The sequence below is a fragment of the Neophocaena asiaeorientalis genome, unplaced genomic scaffold (assembly GCF_003031525.2).
Source record: "Neophocaena asiaeorientalis asiaeorientalis breed wild unplaced genomic scaffold, Neophocaena_asiaeorientalis_V1.1 scaffold123, whole genome shotgun sequence".
Taxonomy (NCBI): Eukaryota; Metazoa; Chordata; class Mammalia; order Artiodactyla; family Phocoenidae; genus Neophocaena; species Neophocaena asiaeorientalis.
In genome coordinates, this window is record NW_020173666.1 from 2962387 (window position 1) to 2989397 (window position 27011).

At 36.7% G+C, this 27011-nt stretch overlaps 1 protein-coding gene across 4 annotated transcripts in view; it reads left to right on the plus strand.

Annotated features, from left to right (window-relative positions):
• The window catches only part of ADGB (androglobin), a 139126-nt gene that overhangs the window by 47505 nt on the left and 64610 nt on the right, over nt 1-27011 (plus strand). For all 4 annotated transcript variants that reach the window (XR_003003596.1, XR_003003597.1, XM_024747897.1 and 1 more), the window contains exons 11-17: nt 3828-4002; nt 6914-7004; nt 11676-11805; nt 18489-18522; nt 19390-19573; nt 20755-20818; nt 24501-24603. Coding sequence is in view for 2 of the 4 variants with exons in the window: in XM_024747897.1 (XP_024603665.1) it covers nt 3828-4002; nt 6914-7004; nt 11676-11805; nt 18489-18522; nt 19390-19573; nt 20755-20818; nt 24501-24603 (781 nt within the window). In the remaining 2 variants the exon portion in view is untranslated. The remainder of the gene's footprint in view (nt 1-3827; nt 4003-6913; nt 7005-11675; nt 11806-18488; nt 18523-19389; nt 19574-20754; nt 20819-24500; nt 24604-27011) is intronic.

Sequence of the window (27011 nt, forward strand, 5' to 3'; positions counted from 1 at the left end):
CCCTCCTCCCTCCCTCCCTCCCTTCCTCCCTCCCTTCCTTCCTCCCTCCCTCCTTCCTCTTCCTCCTTTTCCTCCTCCTCCTTTCTTTTTAGATAGGAAGCATTCCTTCCTGCGACAATCTGTAATATAACAAGGGTAATATTGTCAAGACAACAGAACATAATGTGCCATTATGAATGTAGAGAAAGGGGCAATGTGTCTGTTTTTATTTCAAAGTTATTTACCTTTAGCCATGGTTAAATCCTAGTGTGCTTCCCCGGCTTCCGAGTCTTCCGAGTTAGGATTTCAGCTGCCTGTGTCAGCCCTGATTTTTTTTTAATCTCCTTACCCAGCCTTGGCCTAGGTGTTGTCTTAGATATTCCAGTAGTCTAACATCATAGACTACAAAAGAACATGAGCCATGCTTTATGGAGTGTCCTGGCCTCACGTATGGGAAGTACTTAAACACTTTTTAAAACTGAAAAATATAAAGATAGAATTTACATCTTCATTACACCAAGAAGGTGCAAAATAATCCACTTGAACTTTTTGCTGTTCTACTGAAAAATTAACCTGTAAACACAAAATTTTTAATTGAAAAAAGAAACTCTCATGTTTATTCATTAATTCAACAGATGTTTATTAATTGTTTATTAATTGGATTACCCCACATGTCCTAAACAGTGAGCTGGGATCTGAGGACACCACGGTGAACATGATTAATAAGGACGCTCCCCACAAAGTTTAGAGTCAATGAGAAAGGCAGATAAGCAACAACAGTAATAAAGTTAGACGACTCTCACGATGGAGAGTGCCTGGAACATGGTAGATGTAGCATTAAAATAAAAAAAAGTTGAATGAGTGACCAAACAAATGAATTATTGAAGGAGTGGATAAATGAGTATTGGACACATAGCAGAAACACATCTTTCTCTCCAGTGGGTGACTAGGGAAGTCTTCCTAAAGGGGGAAAAAAAATGTTTAAGCAGTGGCTTTAAGATGTTAGCCTGGAAAACAGGAAAAAGTGTGCTTGAAGCAGAGGGAAGCTTATGTGGGAAAGTCTGAAGGTGAAGGAGAACCCAGTGGGTTCGAGGGACTACTAGAGGTTGAACAGATGGCAAAGGGAGAAGTGTCAGAGGCAGCTTGAGATGTGGGAGAGAGCCAGGATGTGCAGAGTATTATAAATCCTCCTCTTGGGGGTTGAAATGGCTTAAAGGGCCCAGAGTTTCAGAAGTGAGCCCAGTGTCTGTAACAGTAATGAAATGAACTTCAAGGCTGTGATGAAGTGACTACAGCGTTACAGCCTCCTACTGATTCTTTTACATTATTTATTAGGATGAACACATTCTCCTGGTAAAAATCAGAATGTAAAGATGATATAATATTTTCAAGCTGAATCTACAGAAAACAAGTTCTGTTCTAGTGGAATTTTGTTAAATGGAGTACATTGCAAAAAATTCTAACCCCAAAGACAATGAGACCAGGCTGTAAAAATAAAGTCAATACTTTTATTTAAAGAATTGGTAAAGAATGCAAGAATAAAAGAAAAAAAAACTTGGGAAGAAACAAAGTGTTAAGAATTACCCCACATCTTCCCCCATCCTCTTTCTCCTGGATCTTCTAAGTGGTTTTAGTTTTATTTAAATGGGTGAGCTGGGAGTTCTAAAAAAGCCTCCCCTATCTACTCAAAATCCTACTTTTAGAATGTCTGAGGTGGGATGGGGTAAGGGAGTGAAAGGGTTTTATGGACAAGGAAACTTCTAGTTTGTCTTACATAATGAATTATTCAAAAATATTTCTTGAAGGCCTATTCAGTATTTCACTAGAATGTTTCACTATTCTAAATTTCTCTGTCCTTAATTCTACTCTAAGGAAATTTGTGCCCCTTGAACAAAGTTTCTCGATATCAAACTGTAACTATTATTAATAGCATTACTTTATGTCATTCAGAAGTATCGTGTAGTATGTTGGAAATAAAACGAAGTAAGAGAAACTGGCTTACATACCTTACATCAAGCTAGTACTTTTGTGGATTATTCAAACAATACAATAGGTGAAAATACCATACTTAATTATTTGACACAATATCTTACATTTTCTAAATGCCTTAAATAGTTTTATTTTCTGATGCTCTGCAGCTCAAAAAAGAAAGCAAACAGACTACAATTGTGATTGCAATTGTAAGAAGGAGTTGAGATGTGTAGACCGAATTTTTGAACGGTAAACTATCTGGGAATTATTCAACTTATAAATACTACTTTGGATATTATTTAAATGTAAATTTTACAGTAATGTATTTTTATTACTATACCGAGACATTAACTTATTGAATAACAGCAATGTATTCTTCCATAAATTCTTATTGGGAAGGGTTCCTTTCAGGTGTTGGGAAACTTCTAAAATTTGACAGAGTTAAAGTTTAGCCTTTATAGCATCTATACAAAAAAGGCTTAGCCTTTATAGCATCTATGAAAAAAAATTTTTAAGCCACTCTAAGGCATAATTCCAGGGGTTTCTGAATTTTTCAGTGAATTGTTAACATTCACAGATGGGATAAAGGGGATGTGGCATTTTCCTCTCCTTTAAATTAGGCCTTTTTTTAAAAAAAAAACCACAAAAACATTGAAGTGCTTTCCTCTTTATTTCACATACTTATAATGCTTTTAAGTGGCTCTACTGGACTTAATAATGCACTGATTAACTCTTTCTTACAATTATTAATTATTACCATCATAATTAATCTCTGGATTCAGGAAGAACTGTTCTAGCTCAGGGACACCCCCGCCTATTTTGTGCCTCAACTATAGATTGAGCTACAGTTTGAGCTATAGAAAAACAGCCCCAACAGCAAGGCATGTTGTAGCTGAGGCAATAATTTAGAATAGGCTAAAAGGTGGGTTTCTGATCCCAATTTAAATGACTGCTTTATAAATTTACATTTTCAAGCATTGCTATTTGCATAGAAATCAATGATGCAAAATCACTAGGAAGAAAAATAGTTACTGGCAAAACTGACTTTAAGGTAGTTAATATTTTATTTTACTTTAAATGTTTCAACATTTAGACCGTGAACATGAGAATTTGACTACAGTGTACATTACTTTAACTTTCACATACTTTTTGATTACTTATGGCATATTTCAGCCATCAGTCAGTAACTGAATTTCTACTTAAATCTTATTCTGAATTGTTCCAAAGCCAAGTGGCTTCAGGAGATCTGAACCGTCAAATATGGAAAGCATCTGCCTGGGAAACGACTTGATCTGGCAGGACACAGGGCAGCCTCTACCCTCTGTCCTTCTGTGAATGCCTCCATTGTCAGGCGCGATCATGAGGATTTCGTGTGGGCGGAGCCTGAGGACACTGTAGACAAGGCAACCGCTTACCCTCACGGACCTGACGCCTAAAGGCAGTGGGTTTTTTTGAACACTAGGTAGCAATTGCTGGTGCTTAAAAAACAAACTGACAAAGACTTTACATGTTAAGGACTGCATCAAAGCTTTAACCTATAAAAATAGTAGTTGATTAATTTTGGACCAAAACTGATATACTAAGACTTCTGCAATCCCATAGAATCTTAAACTCTTAGAACTGAAAAGTGGCTTCTGGTTCTAGTCTCTCATTTTGTAAATAAGGAAAGGGGGCCCCAGATAACTTAAAAGATGGAAAGAAATACAAAGAGTAATAGTGCTTATGTTAAGGGATGTAGAAATACGGGTGGTTATTTTTTTTCTTATTACCGCTATGTCTCTCTAGTGGTGATAGTATTTTTATAATGACGAAAAGTATTATCTTAAGGGCATGAGGCAAATACAAGAATCCTTTTAAATCTGCCTTCCACCTTTTAGGCTGATTCTGCTGAGAAGCTTAGGGAATATGGGCTTTCCCACACCTGTAGCCATCCTGTGCTGGTGACAAGAACCAGGTCTTGCCCGCTTATAGCACCACCAAAACTACCCCCTATACCTCCGTGGAAACTCCTTCGTCAAAAAAAGGAAACTGTTATAACAGATGAAGCTCAAGGTATGAATCATATTGTCTGAAAATCTTATTAACATTTCTATGAAGTTCTAATAGTTTCATTTGTAATGAGATACATATCAAGGCAAACAACTCAACATTACAGTTAAAACCTTCATTTAATTTTATGTCCGAATTTTATGTCTTTAAAGGATTAATTCTGCACATCTCAGACGCCAAGCAGTTTGGTTTTCATGTCTAAACTGGCCAGATATATAAAGGCCATTCTTTGGGTGATGGCATTGTGATTATAACTGTGATAAAAAAGTGGTTGGTAGTAAGTAACATAGAAGGTTAAGTAGCATATACGTTAGACCACTGGTGTGAATTTCTAACATGGGCATCATTCTACAGTGCCCTGTAGGACATAATCTTTGAATTGACTGATTTCTGTTTGAAACTCCTATAGGAATAGGACTTTTACCCTGGGCTGGTTCCTGTGTCAGTGTTGTCATGTAGCCACAGTGAATGGCAGTTGTGCTCAGAAATACACAGGTTCACACAGGTTGAGAATGGGGCAGGGAGACTGTTCCCACCTTGTTCTTATTCTCACCTTTTATTTCTAAATTCCTCATAATCCATGTCTAATTCTTCGCTCCTTCAATCATTTTCTCGACAAGTCTTCATTTTTACTCCTTTTTCCATGAGCACCACGTTTGAATGGAAGAGAGACCAAGATGGCAAGAGAAGAAATGAGCAAGACCATAAATGAAAAATCAGAAGGAGAGGGGATTAGAAAAGAAAAACTAATAATTAAAAAATTATGGCTTAGAGGAATAACTTAATTTGTTTATATTAATTCAGCATAAACATATGGCCTTTCCGTAGCTAATTTATACTTGCGATTTTTAATGAAGGGTGATAGAGAATTGTGGTGCTATGGTTTACATATGTTTACATATGGTTTACATATGTGTATGTGTGTATATATATTTCCCATTCCAAAAAGTTTAAATTATCTTTGTTCAAAAACAGCTTTTTTTGTTATCTTTTTTGTGTTCATTTCCTTGCTTTCGCATTTTCTTCCTTTGTCTTTTCCAATACCTCAGTATCTTCTAATTGTATCCATCCAGTAACAGGTCATCACATTCTAGAAGTTACTGCATTAGGGTTCACAGGCCTGTCCTTGAATGAACAATGAAGACAAAGCCATGATGAACATACCTAGTGCCAGTTTACTAAAGGCATCCCCGAGAAGCATATAAATAAGCTTTAAGTGGTTGGGCTCATGAACCATGGCTTGTACCCTTATTGATGGTGCTTGCTGTGGCTTCTGCTACCAATTCAAGTGTTGCTGATCCTTCAGTGCAGGGGAGAGGAACCATATCTCAGTCACAGGGTAATACGTAAGTCTCGTTGGTACTCAGGATCCTAAAACCGCATTAGCCACAGAGATTGGAGTATTTACCTGTTCCTTGCCTCCTACTTCCAACCATAATTTACACGTTTTTAAGATATAAATAACAACTGTTAACCATGTAATTTTCCTCACATTTGCTTTCTGCCTACGTTTATACAACCATTACAGCTGGTGGCAAAGATTTTCTAGCACAACATGTTTTTATCCTGGACAGAAAAGAACAAAGATTAAAGAAATATCTGGTTTAGATATACAGGAGAAATGGTCAGTTCATCTTTTTTTTTTTTTATTAGACTTGTCTGCCTCTCTCCCTCCTGCTTGATTATTTCAGTTACTTCCTTACATTCCTTGAGTTTCTGCAACGGGCTGTTTGTGCCACCAAAGTGCCAACTGTTGCTTTGGATTCCAAGAACTTTCCAGTTTCCTCCCTCCCTCCTTCCCTTCCCTCCTTCCTTCCTATCTTCTTCTGTCCTTCCAACCAAAGATCAGCATTCACATGATGCTTGAAAGAAAATCTTTTACTACTGAATGCTATATTTTAGTTAAATGCATAGAGCCACACAACCGTTCTTCATTCAGAACATCAGGAATAGCTGAATGAAAGGAAAAATACTGAACATTCAGCTACTTCCTGATTTTGATATTGACTCTTGTGTAATTCTGTGTAATATGATAGCTCCATTGTAAGCTGGGAAAGAAAACCTACGGATTGATGGGATTCCATAACCGCAGTGTCCTGCTTTGAGGCTCACCACATCATTGTCTTTCTTCTCTCTATTGGATTTAATATTTAAAGTGAAATTAACAGGAAACAGAGAGAGAGAGAGAGAGATCAGTATAGAGGTTATCACAGAACAAGCACAGAGAAGTCATGTGCACTGTGTCATAGTCTCACTTCTCTTCGTCCTGTGGTCATCCTTTCCACTGCTATAGGAGCTTATTTAAAATAATTATGCCTAATGTTTAATTTCAATGTTCACCGTGTTAGTTCATGGGTTGTGTGCTATATCCATTGAGAATTTACTTCTATGTCAGCTTCAGACGTCTTTAGGAATACCCACAACATTTTTCTTGACTACTGCTTTCTTTTCTACTTATGACCTTTACTTTGTTACATTTTCTGCTCTTCCACAACCTCCATGTATTAGTCCACATTTTTTTCATGTCCTGAGCAATTGTGTTGTAGAGGTTAACTAAAAGAACACATTTTTAGTAAAAGACTTTTATAGAAAGTCTTTTGTGTATATGAAATAGCAGCAAATGCCAAGTAATAACTCTAGGAGACACTGCTGACTTTCTCCCTTGAGACTTCATTGTTTCACCTTGTAAATCTGGAAAGCAACTGAGAAGTAGACTAAAGAAATCTCATATTGGTAGGATCTATAAAGTCCTTTTTAATACAAAACTTTATGTATCGTAGTACATTTCTATTTAACTCTATTGAAGTTTGCTGGGTAAATAGTTAATCTAATCAGTACTGCATTAAATGTCACATTTTACATATAATCTTGGAAAATTTTTAAAAAGTACATCACACTACCTTTTTCTTTTTAGAATTAGTAGTAAAGAAGCCTGACCAGTTTCTTGAGATTTCAAGTCCATTTTTGAATTATAGAATGACTCCATTTACAATCCCAACAGAAACGTAAGTATAGAACATTCTTTCCCATGAATTCATCTTGTTCACAGATGAAGCATTTTGTGATTTGTGCAGTTAAAAATGTATCCCTTGGTGACAAATGTATTAAAGTTTGTGTCAATGCACTGATCATAGGAAAATAAAATTTTTAGCTACTATTTCACAGTAATAAACAGTTAAGATAAATTTTGAATTGTTCAAAACGAGGCCTAAATATGTCTGGCTTTATAGTTTTGGCTTCTGCTTCAGAACAACACAGTATTTTGTTATACTTTAAACATTAGCACTGGGGAATGTTTCTGGTTATTACCTGATAATTAAATCACAAGATCAAATGATTGTCATAAAAACCTGGGAGATGAAGTCTGTCACTCTTAGAGGAGAAAAAAAGAGCTAACTAAATACAACAGCAAAGACAATGAAGAAGAAAAAGGAGGAAGGGGAGGAAGAATCCAAATTTACTAATATTTGAATATGACAGTAGGGGTAGAAATAAAAATTATCATCCTGGGTCTAACGTTTTTAATGAGTTCATAGTGGTGAAAAGGAAGTCCACAGATAGCAATAATGAGAAGGAATAGTGGGTGATACGATTATTACACTAAAAGTGTGGTGATTTGTTATGAAGCAATTGACAACTAACACATGAATATATACATAATCAAGGATTATCAAATCTATTCTTTAAATTTGTGCAGTTAAATGTACTTCAATAATCCCTCAATAAAGTTGTAAAATATAAAAATAAATACTAGTATTTAAAATGGTTTAAAAAAATAGGGATTCTAGAACCAAGGAATGTAATAACTGAAATTTTAGAATTCAGTGGATGTGTTTAATCACAGATTAAGATACAGCAAAAAAAAGACAATTAGCAAAGTGGAAAATAAGTCAAAAGATAATATCCAGACTGAAGTATGGAGACCAAAAAAAAAAAAAAAATGAGGAAAAGTATAATAAAAGACATGTAAGAAAAGTTGAAAAAGACCAACATACTTGCAAGTGGGTCTCAGAAGTAGAGGAGAGTTTGGGGATAATCATGAAATAAAAATATAATGGCCAAAATTATCCCAAAAGTTAAAAAAAATCAAGTCAAGATTCAGCAAGTTCTGAAAAAAAGTAATGTAAATGCGGAGAAAACTGCAGCTAGATAATCATAGTAAAACCATAGACAAACATAATACAATAATATATAGATATAAAGCAAAAGAAATACTGCAAAAAAATCAGCATGGATAAATGTCACACACAAAAATATTAGACCAAAGTAATCTGGTATAAAAAGTATACAGTTTAGTTTTACTTATTCTATTAATATAGATTTTAAAAAGAAAAGAAAAAGCAACATATGGTGTTGGAAGTCTTGATAGTGGTTACCTGTGGCGCGGAGTGCTAGCTGTGATTGGGAAGCATGTCTGGCAGGGCTTGTGGAGTGCTGGTAATATTAATATCTCTTGATCTGAATCTGAATGTCTCTTGATCTGATATGGCCATATTTACTTGGTGATTTTTCAGCAAGTTTTACATTTATGATGTGTGTACTTTTTTGAATTTTTTTTTAAACTTTACTAGAACGTCATTAAAATTTTTGAACGGCTGATAGGTCACAAATATAATGACAATTAGATGTGTTTCATCCTCCTCTTGGATATATTAAAATCCACGATAAGAATATAAGCTGATGGGGCTTCCCTGGTGGCGCAGTGGTTGAGAATCTGCCTGCTAATGCAGGGGACATGGGTTCGAGCCCTGGTCTGGGAGGATCCCACATGCTGCGGAGCAACTGTGAGCCTGTGAGCCACAACTGCTGAGCCTGTGCTCCTCAGCAAGAGAGGCCACAATAGTGAGAGGCCCGCGCACCGCGATGAATAGTGGCCCCACAACTAGAGAAAACCCTCGCACAGAAACGAAGACCCAACACAGCAAAAATAAATTAATTAATTAATAAACTCCTACCCCCAACATCTTAAAAAAAAAAAAGAATATAAGCTGATGAATAAAAGCAATCAAAATTTAGATCAGAATTCTGTTCATTGTACTGTCCTACTTTTAGAGCTTCTTTACATCATAGCCTGTTAATTTAAATTTTATGGACACTAGTTAAGTTGAAAATATTAGAAACATTATTCAAATGTTTTAACTTAAGGCTCCTGCAGTTCTATGCATCAACGATTAAACACTGAAAAGTGGGTGAAGAGGGACCCCCTAGGCAGCACTAGTAGACAAACATGGCATTTAGCCATGTCAAGCTTTATAAACAGAAAAAACAATTTGCTGCTTCTTTGGTTTTAAAAATTTGTTCTGTTATGTATTTGCAAATCTAGTTTTCCTCAAACTTTCATTTTAACTTATAAAAAATCTTATTTTATACATAAATTATTAATTTCTATAAAAGTTTTAAATAAATTTAGTTAGCTGAATTTAAACATTTTAAATTGCATTTACAACAGTACTAATATATTATTTTTGCTTTAAGTAATTCTTGAAAAGGCAAAAATCACAAATAAAATCTTGCCAATTATATAAATCATCATTAAAAGTTCAAATAATCAAAATGTTTTTTGGTAACCTTGGTTTTTCCTATGTACACTTGGTTTTTACAAACCAAAATTTTCTTATACCTATAACTTAATTATAAACCTAAAATTAAATATAAAGCTACACATTTTATAGCCTAATTTGTTGGATTATGTAACATGCTACACTTCTTTCACCTGTTACAAATACGAAATACCACATAAAGACAGAATTTTCTTAAACGTAACATAAAAATACTAATGCTTTATACTTTTTCCAATTAATTTTATAGTTAGTGTTATCCACTAAGATGATGATTTTACCATATTCCAAATAGTTTTTGATTATCTCTTAGCTTACTGAGATTGCATATTACTCAAATATTTTGCGGATTGTATGAACCAGAGCTGCATACCACCAGGACAAATTTTCTCAGGATTCAAACTGTCACATGCAGGCTTCTAGAATCCCTATGCCAAGAGAGACCACAAATGCGTTGGTTTCATAACCTGAACTTCCGACGTTGACTCTCTTACTTAATTTTCGTATGCTTGCTTTCAGCGTTTTTACCTAATTAAGTTGCATGAAATTCTTTAACCCAGGTCTAGGTGACTTCAACACTTGATTGGATTCAATCAAGTGATTGGATTCAGTGAACTAATCTATCCACTGCTTGAACCTGTTATGAATTCCCTAGTATATCCATTTTATCTGGCAGAGCCCAAAGCAGAAATATGTGAATGGCATTTCCTTGCACCTGACTGCTGGACAGTCAGAGTTCTCAGGTCAGCATAAGAGCAAAGCCGTTTTTTTGGCGAGCCTTGGAGAATGAGTGCTACACAATTGCCTTTCCTTGGAACACTGTCACTGTAGTAACAACATGCCCCGTTTGCCCAGTCCTGGCTCCTGGCCTTGTTTTAGAGAATCAGAGCCTCACAGATATGTTTGTGCCACCCTCTAGTGGCAGTTTCAGAGACACTTAGCTTGAGGTGAACCAAGTTTTACAGAACACTAGCAAGGAAAAATCCAAAAGTATGGGAAGTTCTGTATACATGAAATTTAATTTTATCTTTGAAACACCTAATATATTTGTACTATAACAAATATCTTTTTACTGTACCCATAAACTTCTAGCTGTGGCAACGCTGATTTGGGGTCATGTCAGCAATAACTTGAAAGAAAATACTGTACACTTGGGTAGCTAGTATAAATATCACAGTTGTAAATGTAAGGGCTCAACATGCATCATTAAATTTTTGACTCCAAGCCCTATTTCACTGCTACATTACTCTGGTACTTAATTAAATCACTTCTAAATGCCAGGTTCCTATGTGTTCTGATCATCAACATTCAAAGATGGCCACCATAGCTTTAAAATAAATAGCGTTCCAGAAAAGTTTTACACCATTGCAGTGACTGATAGAGAATATTGCTCCAGTAGTATATATAGCAATTAAATATTTTTTAACATGAAGCAAAATAAATTACTGGTTGTAAAGGAATGAGAATGATAAAATGAAAAAAAACAGAACTTCCTATTGTTGACCAAACATCACTATGCAACGGAATATTATTCAGCCATTCAAAAAGAAGGAAATCTTGCCATTTTTGTGACAACATAGATGGACCCTGAGGACATCTCAAGTGAAATAAGTCATACAGAGAAAGACAAATACCATATGATCCCACTTATACGTGGAATCTAAAAAAGACAGACAAGCAAACATACTCATAGATACAGAGTACAGGAGAACAGACTGATGACTGCCAGAGGCAAGGCATGGGGGTGGATGAAATGGGTGATGGGGGTCAAAAAGTACAAACTTCCAGTTGTAAAATAAATAAGTCCTGGGGCATAATGTGTAGCATGGTGACTATAGTTAATAATACTGTGTTGTATATTTGAAAGTTACTAAGAGAGTGGACGTTAAACGTTCTCATCACAAGGAAAAAAATTGTAACTGTGTGTGGTGACCTACGTTAACTAGAATAGTGGGGATCATTTTGCCATATATACAAATACTGACTCGTTATGTTGTATACCTGAAACCAATATAATTTTATATGTCAAATATATCTCAATACAAGCTGCAGTTATTTATTAGTAGCTTTAAACAAGAGATTAAGATAACAGAAGTTTTTTTCTTTTTTTTCCATTAGTCATTTTGTACGAACTTTGATTAAGAAAGGGGTGCTTCCAGGATCTGGTTTATCTTCCCTGACTGAAAATGATGAAACTACAACCTTTAGCCAGACAGACTTAAGTCAATTGACAAGAAATATGTCTCAGGTAACTACGTTACTCTTATTTTTAGCCTGATTCTTAACTATAAACATTTTTTTTCTTGAATTGTGAAATATATTACACGTAAATGCACTTGAGCAGAATAAAGAATGCTGAAACTAAGCTTCTTACGTACCCATCTTCCAGATTAGAAAGTGGAATATTCATCTCTCATAGATGTCTCCTGTGTTCTTTTTTGGGGGTGTGCACTGCATGGCATGTGGGATCTTAGTTCCCCAACCAGGGATTGAACCCGTGCCCCCTGCAGTGGAAGCACAGTCTTAAACACTGGACCACCAGGGAAGTTCCACTATGTGTCTCTTCTGAATTGTATCTCCTATCTGCCATACAAGGTCTGGTATTTGTCAACTCCATGCTCTTCTAATTTTGTCAGTTGTATACATGTTTATGAACAATATATAGCTTGGTTTCATTGTCATCCTCATTTTATTTTTGTGGGCTCTTGTATTAATTCTTCTGGGATTTCTTAATGTTGCTTATGAGATTTGTCTCTTTTGCCACATGTTTCAGTTCATTCATTTCACTGGCCAAAGAAATTTAATACATAACTAGTCTACCATTTAAAAACATCTTTCACAGTGTTAATGGCTACATTCATTGCTTTTTGTTTCCTGCTATTGCAAGCAGTGGTACCATGACTCATCTTGACTGTCCCTGTACACACATGCAAGAGTTTCTGTAGTTCCAGGGTTTGTGAACTTTTCTGTGTTATGTCTCCCTTGGTCAATTTTCTAAAACACATGATGAATACAACTTATCTCTTTCTGCATATGAGCTGAGTATTGGCAACAGGGAACAGTGGAAAGCAGAACAGCTGTCTGGGTTAGCACCGCGTGAACATACAACTTCACGATTTGGTGGTTGAAGGTATACTAAAGGATAGCTCCCAGATAGTTGGGCAGTTCAGGTTACAAGAGTGTCTGTAGGCAGGAAGATGTGACCACATGGAATCTGACAATGGGCCTAATAACTGCTGTAACTTCAAGCATATGTGACATTTTGGATTTTGCAACAACTCTAATATAATGTAAAATATTGTGATTTCTTTCATGGATAAAGTCACAGTTATTGCCAATAACACTGTAGCTACTCACCTGCATTGATAAATTGAAAACTGAAGAAAACTGAATGCTGAACTTCAGCTAAAGATGAAAATAATCTTCCAAGCAACCATGTTCATGGATTCCTAAAATCTAACCATGGGCCCCAGTGGATACTAGCCTAGGAAGCTCTGTTCTAGGATATGAATCTGGGAGCATCACTGATGGCTCATAGGACATTCACCTTTTAACCTTACAATAAAATGCACTGGATGAGAATTTTCTCTGCACCACATTCTGGCCGACCCATATATTGTCTGATGTTTCGACTTCTGTCAGTGTGGTAGGTGGGAAAGGGTTTTAATGCATAATATATTTGCATGTTCAAAAATAAAATTATAAGGCACACATCAAGAATTCTTGTTTCCATGTAAGTACTTCTCCCACTTTCACTGCTTTGCCCTCTGTAGGACACTTTCAGGGTGTCTTTATGTAAATGTAAAGAAACACACAATATTCCACCTTTTTGTACTCAAAACTTAATGAAATTTTTTAAAGTTTTTACTTAGTAAATACTGGAGATAATTTCACTATGCCTAAAGAGCATCTTTATTCTTAAAGTCACATACTCTTTCATTATGTGAATGAACCATAGTTGATTTCTACCAACCTCTATAAATGGTATAAGATACATTGGAGGGCAGAGAATCACACGCAGGTAAACACATTTTTTAGAATTAGTTGAAAAGGAGAGACTAACAGATGAGAAATCTTGCAAGAAGAATGAACAGGCTTAAACATTGTTAAACTTTTTTTCTTAATTTCAAAGTATTGTATGCAATAGTTTTAAAGAGTCAAAAGTTACCAAAACGATAATCATAAAATAACCAACCTGTATTACCCCTCCTCATTCTTTAGCCTTCCTCCCCAGAGTCAGTCACTTTTATTTAAGTGTTTCTTCTGCTATGTATCTCCATATTTCTAAGTAGAAGGCTTTATGAAGGCAGAGATCTTGATCTTTGTCATATACTGTTTCTCCCTCAGCACCTGCAAAGATGCCTAGCACATGACAGACACTGTTACGTATTTGTTGAATGGCTGAATTCCGCTCTTTCTCCATCTATCAATTAAACATTATCTCTTGACCTCTTGCTACAGAAGATAAGGATTTAGCACTCCTGTATTCGCTTACCATCCCATACCTCCACTTTCCTCTGTCTTCAAGATTTTTTCATTTCACAAGTTTTTGTCCAATCAGTACTCTAGCTGTGAGGCTGGATACCAGAGCAGACCCCGTTGAGATTTCTTGAGCTGTTACGTAATGCTTCTCACCTAATAGGGATGAAACCGTTGGGGAAGCTAAGAGTTCTACAAGCCGTAACAGCTGGAGCCCCAACGGTGGAAATGAAGGGCTCTGCATTGTGGCTTGATTGGCAGGATCTCTGACTGAGATGCCCACTGCCCCCCCTGGGAGTCTCAGTACCCCTTGTATATTTCCCAGGCCTCTCACAGGTCTGGCTCCTGGCTCGTAACTGGGACTGGCTGCATAACTTGTGGAATGAAAATGCAGGGCCCCTTGTTCAACAGTTATTAAGAATGTCAAGAGAGTGACAGCAGAGCATTAAAACAAACACAGGGCCCTTCTGAGCCCAGCGCCCTGAGTGATCACACACTCATGAAGCCGGCCCTGCTCTATGAGCTTGCCTTCGACACACAATCTGGCTGATAGACCGCAGGCATTAGTGACGTGTGCCATTTCAGGCCGAAGCACCTAATGAGTCTGCACGTGGCTTTGCAGCTCTCTGCTTCTCCCACAACCATCAGGAAACTGCGTATCCTGGTGGCAAGGCTACAAGATACAAGTTTCTAGATCCCTACATCATAACTGGGAAAGGAATCCCTTGAAAAGGAGCCCCCCAAAATGGGCTGAATATGAGGGAGAAGTTAACCCTATGTGTTAAGCCGTTGAAATTTCAGGATTGGTTTGTTATCTCAGACTAGACCAGCCTAATATAGTTCATGTTTTTAAACAGCAAAATTACCCTACCTTTGCCCTTAAGATAGATACAAATATTAGGGACAATAGGCCTGTTTTCAGACTTTCCTTAGGAATATTTAGTGCAAGTCAGGCATTAATTATTTACCTGTTTCCTTTTCCACCTTCATCATTACTTCAAGCTGTAATAGAAGGAGGGTAATAAAGAAAAGTATTCTTCCGTTAAAAAATATTCTAGCTGTGGAAGGATTTTTATTGGAGAGACAAATTTCTTTTCTTACACAACTTTTTGTACAAACCAATTACTTCATTTTTTTTCTATGACACATTAGGAAGCCTTCCCAAACACTCTTTTTTAAGAAAAAGGAACACCATTGAACAAGTACCTTTAAACCCCATTTGCCACACAAACACATCAGATAACTCTACCAATGCCACCTGTTTTCCTGGAGATATCACCCTCTGGAATCCTTTGCTCTCTTGCTCTTGTTCCAACTGATGGAAACTTGCACCTGTCATCATTGGACTTTCTTTTCTCTCTCTCCTCTGATGGGTTTTCTAATTCTTGGAAACGATGCTCTCCTGCTACTTGATACCCTCATTTAGGTGGTGCACATCTTCTAGTACTCCCTGAGAAAAACTGCATGGGAAGTGAAAATGATGAGGGGTTCGTATGCCTGCAGATGTCTGTATTCCACCCCCTCCCCTGGTTTATATTTTGGCGTGTTGTAGGATTCCAGTGTGGATGTTCTTTCTTTCAGAATTTTAACTCTGTTCCTTAACTTTTGTCTTTTACCTTCAACCATTGCTCTTAAGAATACAGATAACATTTTGATTCTTGATCTGTTCTGTATGACTCTTTTTTTCCCCCTCTGGGAATGTTTTAAGACATTCCTTCCATTCTTGGAATAAGAAAAATTTACAGTGATTGGCCGCGTAAATGAGTCTGTTTACATGAACTGTGCTAGGTACTCCATGAGCCCGTTTAACCTGGATACTCAAGTTTTCCAGTTCTGCAGAATTTTCTTATACTTTTTCCACAAGAATTTCCTTTTCTGAGAACAGTAATATTGAGTACATTCACATTGCCGTGCCACTAACCTCCAGAAATCATTTCATCTACAAAACTAAAACTTTACACCCATTAAATCATTCTGCATTCCTGCCCCTTTTCAGCCCCTTAAAACCGCCATTCTACTTTTTGTCTCTAGGATTCTGATTACTCTGGGTACCACATATAAGTGAAATCATACAGTATTTGTATTTTTGTGGCTGGCTGGCTTACTTCACTTAGTAAAATGTCCTCACAGTTCATCCATGTTGTACCATGTGTCATAATTTCTTTCCTTTAAGGCTGAATAATATTCCATTGTGCATATACATATACCACCTTTTGTTTATCCATACATCCATCAATGGATACTTGGTGAATAATGCTGCTATGAACATGGGTGTATAAATGTTTCTTTGAGATGCTGCCTTCAGTTCTTTTGGGTATATACTCAGATGTGGAATTGTTGGATCATACGTTAATTCTATTTTTAGCTTTTTCAGGAACCACCATACTGTTTTCCATAGCAACTGCACCATTTTATATTCCCGCAGAAACTGCAAAAAGGTTCCAATTTCTCTACATCCTCACCACATAACAGTAACAATAACACTTGTCATTTTCTGTTTTTTTTTCTTTTTTTGTTTAACAGTAGTCATCCCAGTGGCCGTGAGGGTGGTATCTCATTGCAGTTTTGATCTGTATTCCCCTAAGGATGAGTGATGTGGAGGACGTTTTCCATGTGCTTGTTGGCCATTTGTATATTTTCTTTGGACAAATGTCTATTCAAGTCCTTTACCCATTTTTAAATTGGGTTTGTTTATTTTATATTGTTTTTGTAGAAGTTCTTCATATATTCTTGATGTTAACCCTTTACTAGACATATGAGTTGCAAATAATTTCTCTCATTCCATAGGTTGCATTTTTACTCTGTTGATTATGTCCTTTGAAAGACAGAAGATTATTTATGTAGCCCTATTTATTTTTACTTTTGCGGTCTGTGTTTTTATTGTCATATCTAAGAAACCAATGTCAAATCCAATGTCGTGAAGATTTTTACCTATGTTTTCTTTGAAAAGTTTTTTAGTTTTCGTCTGAGTCTTTTGTATCAACTTTACATCCAAACTTTCTATTGAATTTATTTCACTTTCCTATTTTTAGTTTCCAAGAACTGTCTCTTGTTCTTGATTGTATTTTTATAGTTTATTTGATAAATGAATATCTTCTTAACTTTCTGATATTACTAACTTAAAAATTTCTCCCTATATTATCATTTCTGATTCCCATGACTCTCCCTACCCACACCTATTAGTTTATTTCTTTTATATGAGACTCTTTCCTCAATTATCTAGCAGTTCTTTGTTGTACACATATATTTAAGGAATTTATGAAATTAAAGAGCTGCTGATTAGAAGAAGCTTTATGGCATGGATAGAGCTTGTCAACTGGAAGCTTTAATTTGAGATAATTGGGGGTAAATGAGCTTCATTTGGGGTGGGACTAGCTCCAAATATCAGATTCCCTGAGGATTTTCCCTGGCTCTGTTCAGTGTCTCAGGTTAAGGGTCCTCTAATCTCCCTGCTGGGGTGGAATGTGGTCATAAGGACTGTTATATCCTTATCCACCAGTTATGAAAGCTGAGCAGCACAGGGCTCCTGAGAGTCTCAAAGTTCAGCATGTGGATGTTCACTTAACTCCTCTCCTCTCTGTGTAGTAAACTTTCTTGCTTCCCACGGTATCTGTGAACCCAGATCTGGAGACTTTTCATTTAATTTCTCTACTTGAAGCAACTTCCGGTGTCCTATTTAAGCAGAAGAAGGATAGATGCTAAACCAGAAGGGATTAGGGAGAAGTGGGGATTTGTCTGTTCCTTATATAGACATTCAACCCATCCCTGTATTTTCAACCTGTATCTCATTCTGTCCTTCCCAGATGCCCGCTAATTGTTTCTGGGGTCCTAAGGTGTGGATGGGCTTGCTTCTCACCAGCACTTAGTATTCAGTTTTGTCTACTCTGTTGGCTTCTCCATACACTTTACATCATCCAAAATATCACCCATCAGTCTGTATAAATTTATACCATTTTATTTTATACTTATTTTAATTGTGTCCCAGAGATAACAGAGTTATACATGTGAAGCTTATTTTCCCGGTTAAAAATCTGAGAAAACATTTTTATAATTTGAAATAACCCTTAGGTTCCATACACTAATTATCAATCATAATCTCATTTTACTCAATCTGTATTAATTATAGGTGCCCCATACCAACTAGTATATCTACTCGGGGATATTACTGTTTTTATTTAACTTTTATTATAAGATTCAAATGTTTAATACACTCATATCTTCTGTATTTTAATGTCACAAACTTAAACTCTCAGCCAAATTCACATCTTTTGAATTTTAAGGTTAAAAACAAATTTCGTTTTGCTGTAGGTTTTAGTAAGTATTTGTAGAAATCTATTTCTTCAGTGTTTAAAAGACTGTATTAACTCTTTTAAAAACTGTGGTGCTTTAGAGAGCTGTAATGTTTTGTCGAATTTATAAATGGTTTCTTAGCGTGTTCCTTTCATTTCACAGGGTAATGCTGCTTCACAAGCTATACTCAGAAAAGGTAAATTAATAATCTTCTCGTGACTTTTTTTCACAGACATCAAAGCACAAAGGGGTCTCTGCTTCTTGACAGCTTTTTGCTCTCCCTCCTCCTGGCTCTCAGCAGCCTCCCTCCAGTGCTTCCTCTGATGTGTTGGGTCTAATCTGCTCTGGGCTAGAAAAATCAGATAATCTCACTTGTTAAATTCAAGCTTAAAGTCAAAATAAAAGACTATCTGATTAAAGTCCCATGAGTAAAGTTCTTGTGTCTTAATGCTTGCATATTATGATCAAAGCACTGAAACCATTGCAAATTCCTCATATCCTAAATACTTGACCAAGGCTAAAATCCAAAAAAGTGTTATGTGGCGTGTGTGTATATAACATTCTGGTTCAAGAAAAGTGTATGAGAACTTTATGCCATTTCTTGATAATCATAAAATAAGATTACGGAATCACTGACTGCAGGGCTTACAGAAATACATCAATCACAATAGATCTTTCAAGTTTTTGCTTCTCCTTCTGTTGTCTGCGTCAGCCCCTCTTACATGAATATGTCTGTTTATAGCAGATTTTAAATACATAAACCAGCTAACTTCTGTTATAACTTTAATCTCTAAAGAATGTGTGTACAAATTTATGAAAGTGATTTCAAAATTTCTGGACACACTGCATGTAAGTTATGATTAAATTCTCCTGAGGGTATGAAAATGGGTCTTTGTATGGACCTCTACAAATTTGAGGCCTGCATGTAAATTATTATCTCAGTAAATATTTTCTCAAAAATAGATTTTGATATGTGAGCTCTCCTCTACAATTTTTCATATCTTAATAATTTAATATTTAACAATTAGGTATGTTTGACATGGTTGTCTTCTGCTGTACACAGATGAACTACCGGACTATGGATTGAATGATGCAGCCCATCCAGCTGAAGGAATCAGTCTGGAAAGAGATTTGGTCAGCCAGACAACAGCAACACAGGAAAAATCAAAGGAGGAACTTGCAACAGTAAATAATGGTGTTTCTAAAGAAGTATGGTTAGATTTTGAAGACTTCTGTGTATGCTTTCAGTAAGTATAAATTTTTGTGTGCATTTACTACAGTGGGTATATAAGCTATACATTTTTAGCTTTCATTTAAAAGAGTTAAGCCAATATTAGTCTGGTGTTGATATAATATCAAACAAAACTATTAGAAGGATATTTACAATAGCCAGGTCATGGAAGCAACCTAAATGCCCATCGGCAGACAAATGGATAAAGAAGATGTGGTACATATATACAATGGAGTATTAGCCATAAAAAGGAACAAAATTGGGTCATTTGTAGAGATGTGGATGGACCTAGAGACTGTCATACAGAGTGAAGTAAGTCAGAGAAAAACAAATATCATATATTAATGCATATATGTGGAATCTAGAAAAATGGTACAGATGAACTGGTTTGCAAGACAGAAATAGAGACACAGATGTAGAGAACAAACGTATGGACACCAAGGGGGGATAGTGGGGGGGTAGGGGGATGAATTGGGAGATTGGGATTGACATATATACACTAATATGTATAAAATAGATAACTAATAAGAAAAAAAAATATTAGAAGGAAATATGGATGAGTTGATTGTCCACATGAAACATGAATAGCCAAACCAGTCTCAGGCCAGTTTCAGCTAATCCTCAAAGACTTATTTGTTTATTAAGATGAAGCCAGTTTATCCACTGAAGGAGATAATTTTTGTCCCTTTCAGACAACTAATTCAATACAGTTATTATTTTTTCTCAGCTTTATTGAGATGCAATTGACAAAATTGTAAGTATTTAAAGTGTACATGGTGATGAATTGATACATATATATATTGTGAAAGATCCCCCCCATCAAGTTAACTAACATATCTATCACCTCATATATTTATTTTTTTATTGTGTGTGAGAACATTTACGTTCTGTTCTCTTAGCAAATTTTAATTATACAATATAGTGTTATCAATGATAGTTTCCATGTTATACATTAGATCTTCAGACCTTATTCATCTTATAACTGAAAGTTTGTGCCCTTTTTACCAATCTCTCCCTATTTTCCTCACCTCCAGCCCCTGGCAACCACTTTTTTCCTTTCTGAGTTGTTATTATTTTTTTAACTTTCATCTGTCTTTACCTGTTTTGCCTATAATTATTTGCTTCTGAGAAACTTAGCATGTAGTACTGTTTTGTTGCATATGATGACAATAACCTGTTATAAATAATGTTTTTCAGGAATATATATATTTTCCACAAGCCAAGTTCATATTGCCTTAACTTTCAAAAATCAGAATTCAAGGTAAATAGATTATGATCTCTTTTCTTTCCCTTCTTAAATTTTTAATGGAATCATGCTAGTGAAAAACACTTTCAAATTTATCAAGCATTTCTAAACTTCTAACATAATTATATTTAAACATTTAAGGGACTTCCCTGGTGCTCCAGTGGTTAAGACTTTGCTTTCCAATGCAGGGGGTGCGGGTTTGATCCCTGGTTGGGGAGCTAAGATCCCACATACCTTGCGGCCAAAAAAACAAAACATAAAACAGAAGCAATGTTGTAACAAATTCAATAAAGACTTTAAAAAATGGTCCACATCAAAAAAAAAATCTTAAATAAAAAATATTTAATTCTTAGGGTCTTCTACTAATCTCTGATATAGACAATAAGCAAAATTCTTCTACCTCATATCCCCAAGTGTGATCCATCTGATTGTGTTGCAGTGGGTCAATGCTGAGCCACATTATTATATAAATTCACATAAAGGAAGTTTTGACTTACGAATAACTGAAGGAAAAGCACAAGTAAATTCACTACATTTGGTTTCAATTAGTGTTTACTGACTTGCGCACAATTCCTAAAATATAAGCACATTTTCACTAACATTTCTGTTATTTTTGCCCACGTTCTTCCCTCTGTCTGGAGTTCATTCTTCTTCATCCTTATTGCCTTCATCTGGCTAACACCTAGAAGTCCTTCAGAACAGCATGGATGTCCTTGACCCTGTGAGACCTCCTTCCCTGCCTGTAGAGTCTGGGTCAAGTACCCTGACTCCATGCACTCTGTATGACTGTCCCCACCCAGACACTTCCCTCCCTCCATCCTAACTGCATGGTCACTTCTCTGTGCCCCCCCCACCTACCCACCCACTTTCTGTCAGCATCTTAAGGACGACTCTGTCCTTTTCTTTACTTTTGAAGTACAGGTCCTGGTATGAGGTAGGAGATTGGTAAAAAAAAAAAAAAAATGTTGAATGAATTAACGAACAAATGTCAAAATTGAGTGGAATTTTGTGGAAAACTGTGAAACATATCCTGGGAAACTAAATTGCACTGAAACTTGCATGTCGCTTGTATGGGGCCCTGCAAGCCCCCAGTGATACTCCCCCGACATCTCCATGAACTGCATGCAGAGCTGGAGGGGGAAGTAGGAGGCTTGGTGATGACTTCTCCCTTTGCACTTGTACTAGATGAAAATGCAGGCAGAGAAAACCGTTTGTGCATCCCTCAAGAGGTGCTCTGTAGCTGGTTGCCTGCTCTGAAAGTAAGAATCAGGTCTGTAGTAGTGACTGGGGTGGGGTTTGCAGGGGTGGCAGAATGGGTGACCAGGTTCTGAAGTCTATCTATAAAATCACCCAGAGGAATGCTTTGATTTTACGAATTTTACAAAAAACAAAACAAAACAAGCCTGTTAACTGGGAATAGCGGAACCCAGAGTATGGTATGAGAATAATATACCGTTTACAGTTAACTTAGGAATGTTGTCATATTCAAAATATTGGCAATATTTAAATGATAGTCATTTATAGGTGCTGACTCTGTTCCTAGCCCTGACCTAGGTTCTTTATTACATCAACTCCTCATAGCAAACTCAATGAAAGGACAATTATTATTATCAATTTTCAGGTTAGGAAACTGAGGCAGACCAAGTTTGGGTAAAATGCCCAAGATCACCAAATTAGTAAGTGGCGCAGGCATCATGAGAACTGCGTTCATCCGATGTAAAACCTGCGCCTTTCTCACGAGCACACCTTTGGAGGAAGCAGATGAGTGGCTCTGGAGCTAGACTGCCGGGTTTTGAATCTAGATTGCATCTGAGGTGGGACTCTGAGCAAGCTATTTAAGTTCTCTTTGCCTCAGTTTTCTTATTTATACAATGGCAGTGACAGACCAACATCATAGAGTTGAGAAATAAATGAGAGAACATGTGTAAAACACTTAGAAGAATGCCTAATACTTAGTAAGTGAAAATAAATGCTGGCTGTCGTTATTATTACTAAGAGCAGTTAGCATATGAGTTTTTGTTATACATCACCACCCTAATATATATGTGTATGTGTGTTCGGAAAATGGCCAACTGTTCTTTGTTCCGATCCTATTTTTATGAAGTGATGGTAAAAGGAGAATTTTATTTTCCTTTTAAAGTCCCAGCTTAGCAAAATAAAATGATGGCATCCATTATGAGTCCCTTCATTCCCCTGAATTTTTTTTTTAACATCAATGGTCTGAGAAAATGATGGCTTTTTCTTAGAGGATGTTTTTGGTACCCAAACTTAATGGCCTTTAATATGGATTGTTCGTGGTCTGAGGCCAGACAGTCCTGATTTTAGTGGCCGCAGGCGCTACCAGCTGAGCTGGAGACACAGAGCCTGAGGCCTATCTGCTGCACATCCCTTAGCTCTCCCCTGGGAGATGTCATGGGGGTTGGCAAGGGGCTCACAAAGGTGTCTGGTCCCTGCACCAGAGCAGAGCCCCTGAATGTGGCCTCGGGGGCCATCTCACCCTCAAATTCTCAGGCTCTTTAAAATGACAACAAATGATCTCTAGGCAGAATCCCCTCCTCAGCCACGCAGGCTGCGCTGGCAAATGCAGGGCCCTTCATAGTTTTAGATAGTGTTTGAAACAACTGCCTCTATCACCAACATGTGGCAGCCAAAAGAAAACAAATGAAATAAAGTCTAATGCTAACTACTGGAAGACACTGAGCGAAGCGATCATTTTCATTAGTTACATTGTACCAAGCATTTCCAGAAATCTTGTTATATTTGATTAATAAGGATCTCTTTTTTCACAGTATTGCTAGAGGTTTTTCTTTTGTATTGCAACTTGTGATTTAAATATTGTTGTTCAATAGTATAGAAAGCTTTTAAAGTATAATGACAAATTAACACATTTACAATGTACCATCAGTCAAAATTATGCTGAAGCACTGGGAAACTGAAATGCAATAATAGCCCAATAACTGTGATCAGTATTGGAGTCAGGTAGATAGACAGACCTACTTTTGAATCTCAGCTTTTCTACTTGCAAGTGCTGTGACCTTCGGCAATTTACTTACCCTCTCTGTGTTTCAGTTTCTCCATCCATAATTATGGATATTAACGGTACCCACATAAGATGGATTAAAATCATATTCATGTAATCCTTATGTGGCTGTCCACTAAAGGACATTCCAGTTGTGCTCAGTACTTTCTTGCATGCCCAAAACAAAAATCCAGTTTGGTTCATTAACGTACAATGGGTATATTTCTGAAGATCTTGTAGAAAGAAGGAATAGAGGGTTTATATCAAAAACCACCAAGTAGCATACATTTCCCTTCTCTGCCAAAGTTACTCCATGGACTGCTTGCTTATTGAGGACCTATCCTCTGAGTACTGCTCAGCTCTGGGCTCAATCTCTTCGTCTATTTGTCATTTCTGGAATAAGCATATCCCTTTTCTTTACTCACGGGGAAGAGCTTTGGCTCTCTCTGATATGGTGGCCAGTCTCACACAGGCCCTGCAGACCCAGCTTCCGTGGACTGCTGCCAACATTCACCGGTGTGATTTTCTTCCTATCATTAAACCTGTAAAGTACTTATCGTGGTGTCTAGAACACAGTAAATTCTCTATAAATGTTAGATATTGTACTTTTAATAGAAGTGGAAAATACAGCATTAATAGGCTGATATGAAATACAATGATTGGTCTGATTTCTTGCAGTTCTCAGATGAACGTGTGTCCTACTATCTATTTGTGGACAGTCTAAAGCCCACTGAACTGCTGATTTGCTATTCTGCATTGGTACGGTGGGGAGAATCTGGAGGTAAGAAGGCTATGAGAAAATTACTGTCTGAGATCCCAACTCACTTTCTGTTCAGGGAGAATGTATAATGTGTGAAGGAACTTATTCCCTCTCCAGACCTCCTAAGATCTTCCTACTTCTCTGACATCAAGGATTATACTCACTCTTGCCACCTGTCCCTCTCCGTGTTGTGGTCTTATGGTCACCTCTTGAGCACACCTAGTCCCTCTGTTTTGCTTCTTACCTATACAAGTCATCATTCTTCTTTTTTTTTTTTTTTTAAGATTTTTTGATATGGACCATTTTTAAAGTCTTTATTGAATTTGTTACAATATTGCTTCTGTTTTATGTTTTGAGTTTTTGGCTGCAAGGCATGTGGGATCTTAGCTCCCCGACCAGGGGTGAAACCTGTATCCCCTGCACTGGAAGGCAAAGTCTTTTTTTTTTTTTTTTTTAGGGAAGTCCCATATGTTATCATTCTTGATTCTTTCAAAATCTATTGAAAATCATGAACTCTTTCTTCTTTGATTTGACAATTCCGAAGATCTTTTCCTCCATCCCACCTTGGCCCCCTAATTTCATGGTTATATTTTAGACGTTATTATACCAATAACTGTATTATCCTAATCAAATTCAAGTTCTCTGACCCCCACCCCTGAATCTCCAGTTCGCTCTCTCTATAACTTGGAGACTAGGTCTTGGACTGAACTGGGATCTCCATCCATCAACCTTACCACTTCTTCTATGTCCACTCTCCCCACATCTTTACTTCTCTTATTCCCAACGTAGTTTCCATGGTCCATGATTGTATTTATATCCTCACGTGTGCCCTCAACACAAGTGCTCTTCTTACCCTCTCATCTTACACTCCTGGCAAAATCCTAATATTGGTTGAAGGTATCTCTGTGCCTAACCTGGGGTTTCATCAGAACAGCTGAGTGTAACTGGAGAAAAAAAAAAAATCCTCCTACCTAGCCCCACTTTAAATTGAGGACCACAAATCTCAAAGCAAAGCCCCTAAGCACTGCCAACATTTCCTGAGTCCATTCATTCTCCCAGCTCTCATTCTCATGAGTAGCTATTTCAAACCTTCAAATCTCTCTCTCTCTCTCTCTGCCTTCAAATCTCCAACTCCCACTCTCATCCTTCCTCATTTTCAGCTGATGACCTTGCTGCTGTCTTCACTGAAGAGATAGAAGAAATTGGAAATGACCCACTCATCTTCTCATAATGAACTCTCCCAAGCTCTTGTCACCCTTCCCTCCTGTTCTAACAGAGGGACTGTTCCTTCTCTTCTCTAAGGCCAGCTTCTTGCAAACACATGCACATATGCACAAAACAGCATTCTTTGTTTGGCTTATTTTACTAAAGCATTTATATTTAACTCAAATTAGCAGTACCTCACACTGTACAGGTACAAATATTTGCTGAATGCTTAGTATTGAATTTTTTGCCCACTCTGAGGGCACAGACTATGATTTTCCATCAGGATGTACCCAGTGTTTTGAATGGTGTCAGATGTGCAGCAAGTGGACAATAAATATTTGTTGAATAAAGTTTCCAGACTTCAGTGGTGTGAGCTTAGTATGTCCACTTAACCAGTAGCTCCTAAGCCACACCACGTCCTAGAACATTGAAACTCTAAATGCGTAGAGGTATTTCAGGTCATGTGGTGGCCTTGTACCCTTAGCTTGAGTGTTATCTGGAAACAGGGTAAGAAGTCTTTTGCTCTCAGCTACTGATGAAGAATAGTCATTATTTTCTATCAATTTCAAGATAAAGAAATTATTAATTAAAGTTTAATTCGATAAAATTTTAAATTAATTTATAAAAATTAAATAAAATTTTAAATTAATTTAATTAAAATTTTGGTAATTATTTTTCTACACAGTCAAAGCTAAGGATCAAAGCTCAAAACTTAAATAAACAGTGGCATCTTTTGCCCTTGCTTTGCCACTATCTTAGGAAAATCTCTCATTTTCCCAGATGTGGTATTTTTCCTCCTTTAAAATTGTATCTAGTGGGATATTGTTATTACTGCCCTACATAAGAGAAGCAGTGGTATACTGCAGTGAAATACCCCTATCTGTCCTCTTTTTCCTAACTTTGTCATCCTTGGTTTCTTCAGCTGAGGGGATGGCTATGAGGAGAAAAGTAGGCTAGGGAGGGAAGAAGGTCTTGATTCCTCTTGAGTATTATTTCCAGTAATTATTTACTCAGGGTAGTTTCTAATGTTTTATGAACGTCTTCAGAATAGGTCTAATTCTTGGTTGTTAATATTATCGTATTATTAATGTCATTATTGGTAAAAAGCAATACCAGTGAAAGCCAACTACACTCTCACAGTCAAATTTCTGTGTGTGTGTGTGTGTGTGTGTATATATATATATATATATATATATATATATATATATATTTTTTTTTTTTTT